This window comes from Drosophila tropicalis, unplaced genomic scaffold (assembly GCF_018151085.1).
Source record: "Drosophila tropicalis isolate 14030-0801.00 unplaced genomic scaffold, ASM1815108v1 contig_845, whole genome shotgun sequence".
Lineage (NCBI taxonomy): Eukaryota > Metazoa > Arthropoda > Insecta > Diptera > Drosophilidae > Drosophila > Drosophila tropicalis.
The window spans coordinates 552,424-567,160 of record NW_027173338.1 but is presented as its reverse complement, the minus strand read 5'-3'; the positions used below and the strand labels follow the sequence as shown (position 1 = coordinate 567,160).

The following is a 14,737-nucleotide window of genomic DNA, read 5'->3' as shown; positions in this document are numbered from 1 at the left end:
AAATTTTATTTATTTTATTATTTTATTTCAAAATGTTACTTACTTATTTAGATGTATTAACAATATGAAGGAAAGTGTGACAAATACTTTGATTCTAACTCAATTAGTACAATTTACCAAGAGAGTAGAACAAAACTTCACCTAACTTTAGATTGTACACATAATCAATTGGCAAATTATTCAGAATTCCGTTATGGTGTGGATGAAGTTAACTTTTAAAAGTTATTTAATAATTTGTGTCAAAGATAGATTTAGCTAGTTAAAACTGATCATAACTTGTCTTGGCTTCTTTGCTTGAGCTTTTAAAAGTTTATGGTTTTTGTATTAAGAAAACGGTTAGCGAATCCGAAATATTAAAATCTTATCTGACTCTCTATTTTCACTTATTTTAATTGAACCAGAAATTCTTTACAAAGTATTTAAGGTAAGAGGTTTATTTTAATTCGATTTATGTAGATTGAAAAGTCTTCTTTGCACCAAACTCTAATACCAAATTAATGAGAAGTATTTTGTTGTTTTTTTGGCAAGGGTATAAAAATGAAAGAGTAGCAGCAGCAGTCAGACAGAAAACTACTTTATCAAGTCATTAATTTTGCAATGTCTTCGACTTGGAATTGTGTGTAGTTCGAACTGGCATCGAGATCGAGATCAAGATCTGGGCAGGGCCATCAACACGATGAAAAAAAAAACTCAAACTTGAACTTGTCTGCTTATCATTGACAATGTGTTTTTGGGCTGTTTTGGTCAGCTGCTTTTTGAATTTGGTTTGGCTCATTTGCAACGCCCACAGAGGCGTTAAATGCTAAGCAGACGAAAACTGCATTTTCACTTGCTCTTGCCTACAATTTTCCTCATGATAAGCAATTTGCATGGTCAACGAAAGGTGAAAAGTGAAATGAATCAACCCAATGCTAAATTCGAGACATGCAGTCTGAGCTGAGTGACTGTTTACGAAACTACCAAAGACAAAGACAAAAAAAAAAAAAAAAAAAATTTCTTATATAAATAAACTGAATCTTTTATGTATAAGTTGTGTTTAAAGTAGCGGGGTAATCACATAAAATTCAATATCAGCAAAAACGACGAATTTTTTTTCTTTTTTTCGTTTCATTTTGTCAGTTTATCTAATCGTAGGAAACATTGTAATAATTTGAAAAATACATTTAGTCACGATATTTTATGATATATATCCACTTGATAATCTTGAGTCATGGGTTCTGTGAATCTGACAGTTTTTTTTTGGCGGTTTCCGTTCCATCTGTTTTATGGCTATAAGAGATATTCATTTTCTACGTATACAAAAGAGCATTAAAGCCAAATTTGGTATCAGTTTTAGTCAAAATTTTGCAGTTCTTTTATCTATTTTCGAGTTTCTCTGCCAATCTTCTGTTTGGCAGCTCAAACATGTTTTTCTTACAATCAATTTTTCAATATCTTTTGGAGTAACAAGAAGCTATAACTATGCTATGATTTACAAAATTATAAGTCTGAAAAAAGAATAAATGCTCCAATGGTCCAAAAGATTATTAACATCTATGAACTTTTTTGAAAGTTGTATCAAAAAGTAGTAAAAATCTTAAACTTTTCACCAAAAATCAATTTAGACATTGTGATTGGCAAAGGCAAATAGAAATGTCTAATAGTTCTTTTCTTCTTGAAGTTTCAGAAATTATTTAATGTTAGCCAAGAAGTATTTACCGTTTAAGGTTGAATTTTCTATTCAATCCAATGACATTTTCTAAAGAATTTTGTCATATATAACAAAAAGAAAGAGCAAATCCTAAAATTTTTGCTTGCACACATGTTAACCATAAACTCGCACATTAGGAATCCAACATTTAACAGTATTTCCCCTGTCTAACTCTAATTTACAACTAATGCCAAAAACAAAGCCAAAGCCAGTGACCACAACTAAAATAGAGAGTGTGAGAGAGAGAGAGAGGAAAGAGAAAAACAATAGAAAAACAAAACGAAAGTTTTAACCGTAATAGCCAATTGTCTAAAATGTTAAGCCTTTTAATCAATTGCCAAGAGAAATGCCATTACGAACCATGTAAAAGAGATATATATACATATACATACATATGTATGTATTTGATATAAGCAATGGCAATGGCAAAGGCAGACAAAAAGATTTAGCCCAAAAATTTTCATTTAGAGAGGCATTAAGAGCTCAGAGTAAGGACAGGCATGGTTTAGTTTCTTAAATGAAAACCCTTTTGAGTTTGCTGACCATGCTGAAACAGCCAAAAATGCCAAGCCGTCTCTTTGCCTTTGTTTTTAGCTGTTGTTGTTGCTGTTTCTCTGACCTCAACGGCCTCACACGCCTGGCAAGTTAAGTCAATAAAATTTCTGGGTAGGTTTATCTGCTTACTACTACTACTTACTTGTAATATAAAAATCAATTTTCCGAGGTAATTACGGCTATCAGACACTTTGTGTGTGTATTTTGTATTTTTGATGGAAGGAGTAGTAGCTGAAGAAGAAGAAGGAGGAGGAGAATGAGGGGAATTGGGCCTGTGACTGGGGCTAAACTTTTCATAAAAGAAAATATATATATAGTTTTTTTCAAGTTATTATGATTTCTCTGTGCTTGCATGTGGAAAATGTTGATGAATATTTCATGTCTTTGGCTACTTTTCAATGAATTTGATATGAAATTGACAGCGGCCGGAGAAGGGAATGTGTGTGAGTGTGTGAGGAAAAGGGGGGTATAGTGATGGGACATCATGCATGTAAATGTGGTATGACATGAAAATTGTTAATGATATATGAGTTTTGGTTTCCAACCTTTTGGTTTTTCGGACATCTAATTGATTTCATAGTGGCCAGAATAATACATGGGAGTAAGCGTCTTGACAGTTGGACAGTTTGTCCCCACAATTGACATGTCTTTAGGTCTCTCTCTCTCTCTGTGTGTGTGTGTGTTTATAAAGTCATTACTAAAAGCATTTGTGGTAGGGATATATGATAACTCATAATATCTGCACATCATCAAGATACAAAGCCACCGACGGCGGCATCGTCACTTTTCAATTTGTTTCTGCCTTTCTGCGGTAGAATTTTATTGATTTTTATGCAATTTCATTTAATTACAATTCACAAAACAAAAAAATGTTAATTTCTACAAATTTTCACTCGCTTGGCGCCAAAGCGACAAGGGAATTGATGTGCGATACGCCATGCTATAAGGGCATGACACGACACACGTGGCATTTGCAGCACGTGCCCCATCATGTTGCAAGTGTTGACCACGGCCATCTACCGTTAGATCCGCCAACCAACCAACTCACTTTGCCTGGTCATGTTTGGGTTAATGAGTGAGGCGTGTCGTCTGTGGAGGCAAAGTGGGTGACTGTTGCATTGATTGCTGACAGTGCGGCAGCATCCCAGCATCTCTTTGAGACATGAGAGTGGCAACAACATCATTGTCCAACATTGAAAGTCATTCGCATTAATGTTGCATGATTTGGGTTGATATCAAAGTGTAGAATAAAAAAACACACAAGAAGTTTCTATAAAAGTTACATACTGATAAAGAATTGTGCTCAAAATAATGTTTGTAAGTTATTAAATACTTTTTTGGATTGAAAAAAGAAATTTATCTTAGCTCAAGTAATTATAAACCAGAAAGTAGTTAGTATTTGAGAATGATCATAACAATTACAATATCATATGGGGAAAAGGTAAAAACTCGAATCGAAATCATTTGAACTAGATTTTTCATGAGAAAAGGGCAGTTAATGAAATTACTTCCTAAATAGTTGTTTTAGCTGTGATTATTCTATGTATACCATAATATCTAATACTATATACAACTTATTTTCATGTTTTTAGGCGGAAAAGTCGCGAATAACCGAAACAAACACTGATATATACACTTAGAAAGATGTTTAGATTCAAAGATACTCAATTCACTTTTTTAATTACTACTTGTTAAGTTCATTTCATTTCATTTACCTTACTTTACTTATTCAGTTTATTTACAAGAGCAAGTATTTCAGTACTTGAAACGGCTTTAACGTTTTTAAAGTATATACTATAGAAAGCATTCCATTGAAGTTTTAAATTGAATACTTAGTCTCTTCTGTTTTATTGTCCTAGTATCATAAAGCTATCTAATTCTATTTTAGACTTAATACTCAGATATTTGATAATATTTAGAATCAATTTTGGACATAATTGATTAAGTAGTAACTCAAAAACCATTTCTTAAAGCATAACTACAAAGATATAATACGATAAGTACTCGGAGACTCTTTCAATTATTAAGAACCAAAATATGTTGTTAATATCAATAGTAAATCATAAAATTTAGTCTCATGTTTTCTTCCATTTATGTCGTTTCGCTGAAGTTTCTTCAACTAGAACATGAAACACCCAAAAGAATTTCATTTCTAATCGTTGTTCCTTCCTACCCATAAATCAATTCAAATTCCCCGATTCCATGCCACACACCGCCCAATTAAGTGCCTCAAATATTTACAAACGCCTCCCCAAAAGAGAAAGAAAAAAAATTAAATATTTTGTCACTGTTTGTTATGCTTTTGACATTTAACCTTAGTACAAACGAGAAACTGGTCATGACTAGACCTTCTCCTGCTGTTTCTGCTCCTTCTTCTCCCACTCCTCTTTAGCCCCATTGTGCCGATTTGGTGGGCGTGTATTGGGCTCCACCTTGAATTATGGAGTAAGAGGAAGGGGGGGCCCGACCAGACCAGGCCAGGCCAGACAGGGCCCATCTGCCGCATTGAGTGTGCGTTTTGTTCTGATGCCGCAGCATCATTTACATTCAAATTAAAACGAAAACGCCAAAAGGAAATTTATGTTAAGAGAATTGGGGAGCAGATCTTTCAATGTTACCATGTCCCAACCCCCCTTCCCCCATTCCATCTCTTGTCATTCCAAATGAGTTTGTTACCATTTTTTTTTTTTGGGGCGTTGCGCTGTTTGTTTTGACACTTGGTCTACATGCATCTTTGGGCGGCCTTGCTTATAAATTAACTCGACATTTGACATATGCATATATAAAAAATATATATATATGGATTCGTATACTCTATAGATGCATGTAGGTACGACAACAACAGCGACAACAGCTCCTGTAAAGATCGCCGCTATGTGATAGCCTAATGTTTTGTTTGTTTTTGTGATTAGTTTGTAATTAACTTGAGGCGCATGCATAATAATAACAAGATCTCTGACTCTTGATATAAATAATGTGCGTTCACCTGCAGCAAATTTCGTTGTGTGGGGAAAGTAGGTAGAAATTTCGATAGGTGCCAGATAGACAAATGTCGATAGCACCTTTTTCTTTCAATGAGTCGTCCGCCTCCAACCATGTAATTAGAGGAAGTGTTTTTATTTTAGGGGTTCAAGATGTTTATCCTAGCAAACATTAAAAGTTAATTTCTTTATAATTAGCTTCCATATTGAGGGTTGCTTTCACTATATCAAGTAGTTATCATGTTTAATATCAAGTTATAAGAGTGCAGCCCATCAATTTGATTAGTTCAGCCCCTCAATCAAAGCTGATTAAAATTTTAGATTTATTTGCTTGGCCATGTTCATTTCAAATGATGCGTCAATCAAAAAGCGGAAAATTTCAATACAATTTTCATACGCTTATCCACACATTTTTGTTGCTGTAAAACAGACCCCATCATCCATCAGTTTACCCACAGTCCAAAACTGAAATAAAACCCAACGTGTCAATCTGGTCTGGAGTTTGGTCTAGGAGGGAACCTATGGAAAATTTCACTTTGAGTGACCATGAAAATGCAATTCGTTAAACATTTTTCGACAGCTTCTTTCACTGTTCTCATCTCTCTCTCTCTTTCTCTTTCCCTTCCTCTGTTTCTTGTATTTCAATTTGTTCTGCTGGCAATGCGACACTTGCATCGAAGAGGAAGGATAAGAACAGGATGTCTGTAGATATGGATAAATGCAGGAATGTGTGAGAAGGATTTCTGGCTACTTGAAAGATAAGAATTATTACATAAATTCTTAGATATGATTTATGTAAGGTAATTACATTTTTTCAATGGACCGAGGCAAAATAAAATGCATCCTAATTAAAATTTAGTCAAGAAAGAAGAATATACAAAAATTTACTTAATTTTTTTCACATATTTATTGATTTATTGTGTTGGTTTTTTGTTTTGTTTTTTCTTTGTTTTTTTAATTATTTAATTATTTGTTTTTTTTTTCGTCGACATTCTTTAGCTTTTCTTCACATTGAGTACATGGATAATCGTTTATACTAAGTTTAATATTTTATTATAAATAAAACTAAATCAAGCGTCTATGAATTTATTTTTTGTTTTTGTTAGTCGTTAATACTATTAATATATCATTAGATGTTATAGCATAACTAACGATTATTGTTTACACTGATCAAGCATATATATATATAGAAATTTCTTTATTTAATTTTTTTTTTTTTATTTTCTTTTCTTTAGTTTTTTTTTTTTTTGTCTCTAACTTTACACTGAGATGCGTTTCCAAATAACATTTAAACATTTGTTTTATAATTTGTACAATAAATTAAACTAAACAAAATTTACAGATAAAGAAAAATTCTCTAGAGGCGCAAATGGAAATGGAAGAAAAACAAACTGAACTGTACAAAACGAGGGCGTATGAGGGGGAGGAAAGTTCAGGGGTTAAAAAGTGAGAATTTATACAACAATTTTCTTCTCTTTCTTGGTTTCTGGTTTTGTTTTTTTTTTTTTTTTGTGTGATAGAAAGAAATGAAGAGATAAAAACAACAAATACAATAATTTACAACATTTAAACAGCTTTTAGTTTTCCTTTTTAGTAAGTTTTCCTTTCTTTTTTTTTTTTTGTTTTGTTTTTGCGTAATACTGTTCTTGGCAAGAACTTTTCAGCCCCTTCGCACATTTTTCTAGTGGGCGGGACTGCGCTGCGAACCCATGGCTGGCGGTGAGATAGCCGCTGGAGGCGGAGGACCACCGGCTGGCAGCTGGTAGGGACTGAATCTCTGGTATTGACGCGGTCGCATATCGGGCGACGGCGAGCCAGAGGATGTGGACGAGGGGGTGGACGCTGTGGGTGGTGGCGGTGGGGTACGATTGGCAGCTATGGCAGCGGCGGCAGCTTGAGCCTGCGCCTGCGCCTGGGCAGCTGCCTGAGCAGCGGCCGCCTGTTGATTGGCGCTGGCCAAGAACCCGGCTGTCAATTGCGGCCACTGCTGCTGGAACATATGGAAAGCTCCCAGACCCGGCGGTGGTGGAGGAGGGCCGGCAGCTGCGGCCGCCGCCTGGTACATCTGGGGCATCATCAGTTGGGCGTATGGCGAATTGCCGCCAAACATTTGCAAATGTTGTCTCGCCTTCTCGAACAGAGCCATGGAGGCGGGGTCACCTTGCTGGGCGGCAAATTGCTGCATCAGCGGATCGGGGAAGAGACGCAGGGGCGAACGGAGCTGCTGTTCCAATAGCAGAGCCTCCATGGGATCACGATCGAAGTCTGTCAGGCGAGAGGAGTCGCGGAAACCTTTGGCAAATGGATTCGAGTCGATTTTCAATTTGGTTATCAGCTGATTCTGATAGGCGGTCACCGCCGTGAACACAGTCTCGGGGAAGACATAGGTCTTGTGGTCCAGGTCATGCAGTTCTTTGGGATTGCTGGGTATACTCTGGCCATGGCTCAAACGTACCAGATGAATGCGTGGCTGATACCGATGCATAGAGTTCAAGACAATCTATAAAAACCATTGAAAGAGACGGGAAAAAGAAACGTTGACATTGTAGTATTCGGTAGACAAAAGATTGCAAGTTAATATTATCAATCATTTAACACTGGACTGGTGGCTATCGCACCATCTTTTAGTAGTAGTAGTAGTAGTAGGGACTTCAACTCACCTGTCCGTTCTTATCCATTTCGTTATTAGTCAGTTTCACCTTCTCAAAGGAGATAACTTGTTTGCGCAACGCCTCACAGCTGAAGGGACTGTCCGGATGGGCGTAGAGTCGGGCCGGCGGCGCTGGATCTGCCTTGCCAGCCACCAACCAAGCCGATCGATGATATGCATAACGATAGCGTTTCGAGTCCATGGGTATTATGTCCAACAGGACGGCATAACGATCGGCAGGCTGTATCTGACGCAATGGACCCGAGAAACTGACTCGCACCGTGGGGAACATTCGTCTACAATGGCAATGGAGAAAATAATGGAAAAATATTTTTATTAGATTTCTTTCTTCTTCTTCAAATTTGTTTTGTTAATCCACTTGCCCCACACATGCATTAAAGCCTTCAATTTATGGCCCTAAGCACAACACAACAAAAAAAACTGATTTCCAAACCTTTTGCTTTGACAAGTGCAGACAAAGAACAATGAACTCTTTAACCCATAGGAAGACTAACTCTCTGTCTCTGTATCCTGTTGTTTTAATGTCTCCCAAATACCTAAGACTGTGTGTGTGTGACATAACCAAAAACGAACCAAAAAAAGACCAGGAAGACGTAGAACGACCGCCCAACTGTCTGAGGTGTGATTTTTACAATATCATTAAGGGCCCAAATGCAGGCCCTAAGGATTTGTGTGTGTGACTGTGTGTGTGTCACTAACTAGTTCATATTGTGCGTGCGTGTGGTCAGGTGGGAGCAAGGTGTGGACAACCCGTGGTCATTGGCTGTGAACTTGTTGTTCTCCTTTTTTTCTCCATGTTGACAAGAGCAACGCCCAAAATGGATTTCGTTTTTGCAGAAACTGCGGTTGAGAAGGCTTCAAAAGGTAGACAGACAGACAGGTAATCAGATGTTTAGCCCATTGTACCACTATTTCTAAAGACCGCACACAGTTCAATGGCATACCATGGAAATTTTGTTGATATTGCCGGAAAAAAGGAGAACAAACTCTGAAAAATTGCAAAAAATTCTCCGAGAAATCTGGCAATGATATAATATAGAGTGGATCCGTTGGGCATATGATGATTGATTGTTAGATCAGTGCCAAAAAACGAAATAAGTTTACTTTCCATTTGCGGAAACATATTCTCAATTACATCTGCCTCCTCCACATTCCCTTCCCTCTTCTATAGGACCGTTTCGTTGTCATTTCTAATGGCTATTTACTTTACTCCGTCTGACTGATTACGACAATTTGCTTACCTGCCAGTTTTGGTAATGATCATCTCGGTGCCCAATTCGTGAAAGCGATCCCACAGCTCTTTCGTTTCCAAATGGCATTGCACTGGCTTGAGATCATCACAATTACAGGAACCAACAATTTTTGGTGCCTTTTGTACGGGTTCGGGTGTCAGACGTTCCTCACTATCCTCTGTACCGGGTGATTGTGGTGGCGTTGAGCAGCGTCCTTGGCTGCTTGTGGAGCTTGTGTTCAATTGGGATTCAGCTGAGGCGGAAGCGGCAACAGCAGCAGCAGCAGCAGCGGCAGCGGCAACAGCGCCGGCGCCGGCAACTGAATTGTGGCGGCTTTTGTGATTTGAATTGTTGTGATTTGCCACATTGTTGTTGTTGTTGTTGTTATTAAGACGACGAGCTTTAACTGGTGGCTCCTCAACATCACTGCAATCAACAACATCAACATCAACTTCATCCTCAACCGAAATTGGACCTTCAAAGAGAAAGAAAATTGAAAATTAAACCTTTAGCATAATTGAAATCCTTCTACACGATGGCAGACACAAACTATATATATTTTCCATATCAATTCTCTTGTAATGTTGACACACTCTTCTTGTTCCATTCAGTCTCATGTTTAATTTCCGCTTGGCTTCGTCTTACACACACAATTGTCGCTTAATTGGCCAACTGAACACAACAAATGGGCTATTAAACAACTGGCCAAATGTCGCAGCGATAGCTCTTTATACCTCGTTTTTTTTTGCCAAAACTCATACGAAAAAAGCACTCAAAACTTTAATTGCATACGACTAACTGCTCAAGGTGCAAAACTTTTGTTCCATTTAAGCCTAGAGAACTACCAAAAGCCCTACACCCATATGGTGGGTTGGGCCTCTTTAAACTAATAAGCTGGCCCGAAATGTGTGTAGTGTATGCCAGAAAAAGGTGTTAAAATGCAAAATCAGCGAAATGTGAAATAACAATGAGTAAAAATAACAACAACGACTCAATATTGTATATTTAATAAATGCTCGTAAAAATTGAAACATTAAATTTGTGCGTCTTTCAGCTTTTGAGGCTTTGGACTTTTGCCGTCGCCAAGGAGGAGATTTTGCGCCTCATAAAATTAATAAAATTAAGCACATTTGTTGAAAAATTAATTAACATAATTAGCAGCCTTTTGTTCTAAACGCAGCGTGAGACATGCAGACGAACAAAAGCAAAACGAATTCAATCTAAGTCGATATCAATTGGCATTTGCATAATTTAGAGCAAAAACCACTGATTAACATTGTTATTATTATTAACATGAAATAACTTTAACGATCTTTATAGAACAATCTAAAGACTGACTAGTCGGCCGTCGGCAGAATCGTTTAGATATATGCAGGTATATAGAAGTATGAATGTAGAACAAGTTATAGTTCGAGTTTCGTTTGAGTCTAACTCAGGTATTTATTACTGGCACTGTGATTACTCTCAGCTAGCTACCGTTAATTGGCAATAATAATTAAAATGAAAATAAATATATAACAAGTCTAAAGCGACAACAGTTAATTATTTATTTTGCAATCAAATTCATATATAACACCAATCAAAGTGTTGCGGAATTCAATCAAGACATATTTTAAAGCTACTTCTAATATCTCTGCCTCTCCCTCTCTCTCTCCATCTCTTTCGCTACTTTTTAAGGATTTAGTTTGTTCAACTTACTTGCACTGCGCACTGAGGACTCCCGACTGGAGGCATCCTCGCGTGCCATTATGGCTGCTATGGAGAAATCCGTTGCCGAGCCGGCGGCACTTTTGCTGCCCGTTTGTGTGGTGGTCGCTGTGGATGTGTTATTGGGTGCTGCCACAGCGGGCACAGGTGGTAATACCCCATTACACAAATAAGGATGTGAACCGACCAACATTTTGTTTCTATATTCTTAATCTCTCTCTCAACTTTGAGATATGTATATTTTATACTATTTATCCTCTGGATAGGGATAGTTCAGATTTGTTATTTGGTTTTCTTCTTCTGCACTTGTCAACACAATTTGCACTTAAAGAATTTTCAGCATTTTCAAACACACACAACACACACAGTTTCTCTCACACTCGAAATGTATCTATTGGGTTTGTTTGTTTGTATCTTATATCTGTTTCTCACACGAACTTCAATGAAATGCAGCGCAACTACGCGGAGTGAGTGTGTGCGCGAAGGCAGGCGACGACGAACTGAATTGTGTCAGGAACATGTTGTGGCTTAGAAGCCAGCAGTGGCAGCAGTCGGCCGGCGGCGACGAATGGCAGCGGGAAACCAGTTTCCCGGCCTTACGCTCTGTATGTGCAAAAGGGATGGCAGCTGCCACCAAATGAGTGGTCGTATCCCTGCCGATCTGTGAGAAGGGCATAGCATGATGAGCAGTTGGAAAAAAATCAACTCAAGCAAACTGGCAGCGAGCACAAATTTCCAATTGGAAAAACGGCGGGGGAGTGTTCACTAGAGAAAGAGTGAGAGAGAGAGAGAGAGAGAGCGAGTCAGAGTAGTCAGCCAAGACAGACTGACAGAGAGAGAGGGAGGGTAAAACACAGAGTGAGCTAGCTGCGCTCACTTGCCATTGCACTCAAACGCATGCGCTCCTCTCACACACACACACACACACATAGCGGGAATTGTGGTGGGTTGTAGCCTTCGCCGTCGTCGTCGTCGTTGACGGCCACTCAGCAACTTTTTTGGGCCCGGTCTTCTTCTGCCGCTTCTCTGGCTGCTGCCACTGCCACCCTCGTCATAACTCATTTACAATTAAAAATGTCGGCGCTTTGCCAGCTCGCTCTCACATGCGCGCACTGTCTCTCTCTAGCCTGTGCGCATTTATGAAGTGCAAACGTTTTGCTTGCGGTTTTTCATGTTTTTCCCCATTTCCTTTTGCGTCTTTTTTGAACAACTTCTCGACGTTGTCGTCGCATTCCATTGCCTTTTGCCTGATTTTGTCTGTTTCTTCCCCGTTTTTTTTTCCTTCATCGTATCCGTTGGGTAGGATATCTCTCGAGTGGTTTGAGTGTGTTTCGCTTAATGCCAACACGTTCCAAATTTTCACTCACCTTTTGAGTGTTTATTCCTTTTCTGGTTCAATGCGTGCTCTGGCCAGGCTTTCTATCGGGGGGAGGACGGAGGGTTTTTTTTTATCACCTGCAACTTGTTGTTCGATGAACTCAAATGGTCGAAAAGGAAACTTATATTTTAAATCTGTAACCATGATAAGCAGGAAGTTTTTATTATGTTTCACTGTGGAATAATTTCATAAAATTTACTTTATTAGTGCTATGATTGCATTTTAACTGTCTTAAAAAAAATTAAAACTAAATTTAAGAAATGTAAATTATTTAAAAATGATTTAAATTTTATTTGTAAAGAGTCTTTAGTTACTTAGTTAATAAGTTAATCATAACTTTATTATTATGATTGTGTTTTTTTTAAGTTTTTTAATTTTACAAGTGGAATTTCAGGTATCCGAATTACCGATTTTTATGAATTTTGAATATGTTGTAGAATATCCAGTCATCTGGGGCTGGGTGAAATATTTCGACGCCCTATTCTATATTTTCCATATAAATCAGGTTTGAAACTATATTGGAGACCCTCGTGCTTTATAAAGAACTGCAGAAATCTAGAAAATGATCTATGTATAAGAATTTTTTGTTTAGATTTGCCTTCATGATATATTCCATTCTCTTTAGCACTTAATACTAAACTAAAGGAAGTAACGTGTTATTAGTTACATCATTATAAAAACTAACTTTTGTAATGAAAAGTATTTAGTAAAATTTTAAATACACTCAGGGTTAAATGAAATATTATTTACTTAATTATTATGTATGCGAAAACCTTAAGCCTTTTTCTGAATCATCTTTTCACTTTTATAGAAATTATTTATCACTTAAATTTTGACGGAAACTTCTTCATTTAGTTCAAATTATTTGGAAATACTCATCAAACTGCATTGCATGGCATTTTTTAATAAAAAGAATTACTTAATACAAGGAAGTACTAATTGAAACTTATAATTTTCAAATTAGATATATGTATGTAAGTCTGTAAATGATTTTTTGTCAATTTTGCTAAATTTTCAACTTTGTATGTTTCTCTCTGTAAGAGGCAAAGTAAATGCTGATTGTGGCACATTAACAACAATTGCTACGTTATTCATTTTAGAATTTCATAATTTCTACAAAATAAATGGCAAAGCAAATACAGCAAAAGCTAAACATATGTACGCGGTGGGGGGAGGGCCCTTTCCATTGGACCATGGCATGGCGGACATGCAAATGGAGGGACGCCCCTTTCGTCTGCGAGTGGCTTTTTGTGCTATAATTTTGTGTAATTACGTATATTTTGCAATATTTGTTACAATTGCATTCGCATGGTCTCAGTTTAATGAATTTCCCATTGCCATTCCCTCTCCCTCCCTCTCTCTCTCTCTGTCTCTTGTATGGAAACTTTCCGTTAATGTGTAATGAATTGGCAATTGTTTTGCCTAGTTCAAAAGCAAGTCAAGACCTTTGTCAGTGCCAATTAACCCAAAAGGTGAATTGATCAAAAATTCAAGACTCGAAGGAAAAAAATCATGGAAAATGGAAAACCAAGTGACAGTTCGTCAAATTCATTACATGTCAGAGGGCCGCCAATTAGATGAGCGAGATTCTTTTTCCACAATGTCTGTACATTGAAGAGGACGAGAGGAGATGAGATGAGACGAGAGTTTCGGCATTGCGACTAACAAGCACAACTAATCCTGCTTATCCTGTGGCACTGCCAGGACCTTGATCTCATGTAATTTGACACTTTTATTTTTGGAAAGCGAGACAGAGAGAGAGAGAGCGAAGGAGAGAGGGGCATGAAGTGGGCATGTCACTGTGACACTTTCACCAAGAGGCAGTAAGGGAAATGCTTCGTGTGTGTTCGCGTTTCCTTCCCAGGACTCTGCATATGTGTGTGCACTTGAGTGTGTGTGTGTGTGGTAGTCGCGAATGTCACAAGAATGTCAAAAACCATAAGAAGTCCCTCACACAGACACACACAAGTTGTGAAAACAAAAGCAGCCGACTAATTTATAGACTGTTCATCCTTAAAGTGCGTCCACTAGGCACTTGTAAAAATAAACAATCTTTTTTTTTTTCTTGTTGTTTCTTCTGTTGTTAATTAGTTCAGTAAACTGTCTTTTTGGACTTTCTCCTTGTTATTGTCATGTCGTGGGCCTCTTTCCTCAAGAGCCCTGTGTCTTTGTCGGCGTCAACAGTGTCCCCTCAATTGGCAATCAATATTTTAACGAGCTCTCTTTGGGTAATCGAATACTTTCACTTTGAAACTGGCCGCAAGGATTCGCCCTGGTATGCGGCTTTTTCGTCTGTCATAGCATTCTTTTACTTCAATTTCTTTTTAAACTGCAACTGACCAAAATTCACTTTGAGTTACTCAACTAACATCTTGCAATCATGAAATATTGTTTTCGTTTGTAGCTCTATGCACTTCCGTTTCTATTAGTTACCACTTGGAATTCAAAATTAAGGATTGTAATCATCAAAGTTTTGCCCCCTTCACTTCAAGCACTTCACTTCGCTAGTCAATAAGTGCACAA

The 14,737-nt window shown here is 37.6% G+C and overlaps 1 protein-coding gene across 2 annotated transcripts; it reads right to left on the bottom strand.

Annotated features, from left to right (window-relative positions):
• Positions 1 to 6,443: 6,443 nt before the first annotated feature.
• mid (midline) lies at positions 6,444 to 11,324 on the bottom strand. Of its 2 annotated transcripts, none has more exons than XM_068294465.1 (4): positions 10,828 to 11,324; positions 9,139 to 9,604; positions 7,887 to 8,172; positions 6,444 to 7,726 (listed from the first exon to the last, which is right to left on the bottom strand). In XM_068294465.1, the coding sequence occupies exons 1-4, from the start codon at positions 11,027 to 11,029 to the stop codon at positions 6,908 to 6,910; spliced, it is 1,773 nt and encodes a 590-aa protein (XP_068150566.1). In that variant the 5' UTR covers positions 11,030 to 11,324; the 3' UTR covers positions 6,444 to 6,907. The 2 variants fall into 2 exon arrangements, with proteins under 2 accessions (XP_068150566.1, XP_068150567.1); XM_068294466.1 differs by lacking the exon at positions 10,828 to 11,324 and adding an exon at positions 9,680 to 9,710.
• Between the last annotated feature and the right edge of the window lie 3,413 nt (positions 11,325 to 14,737).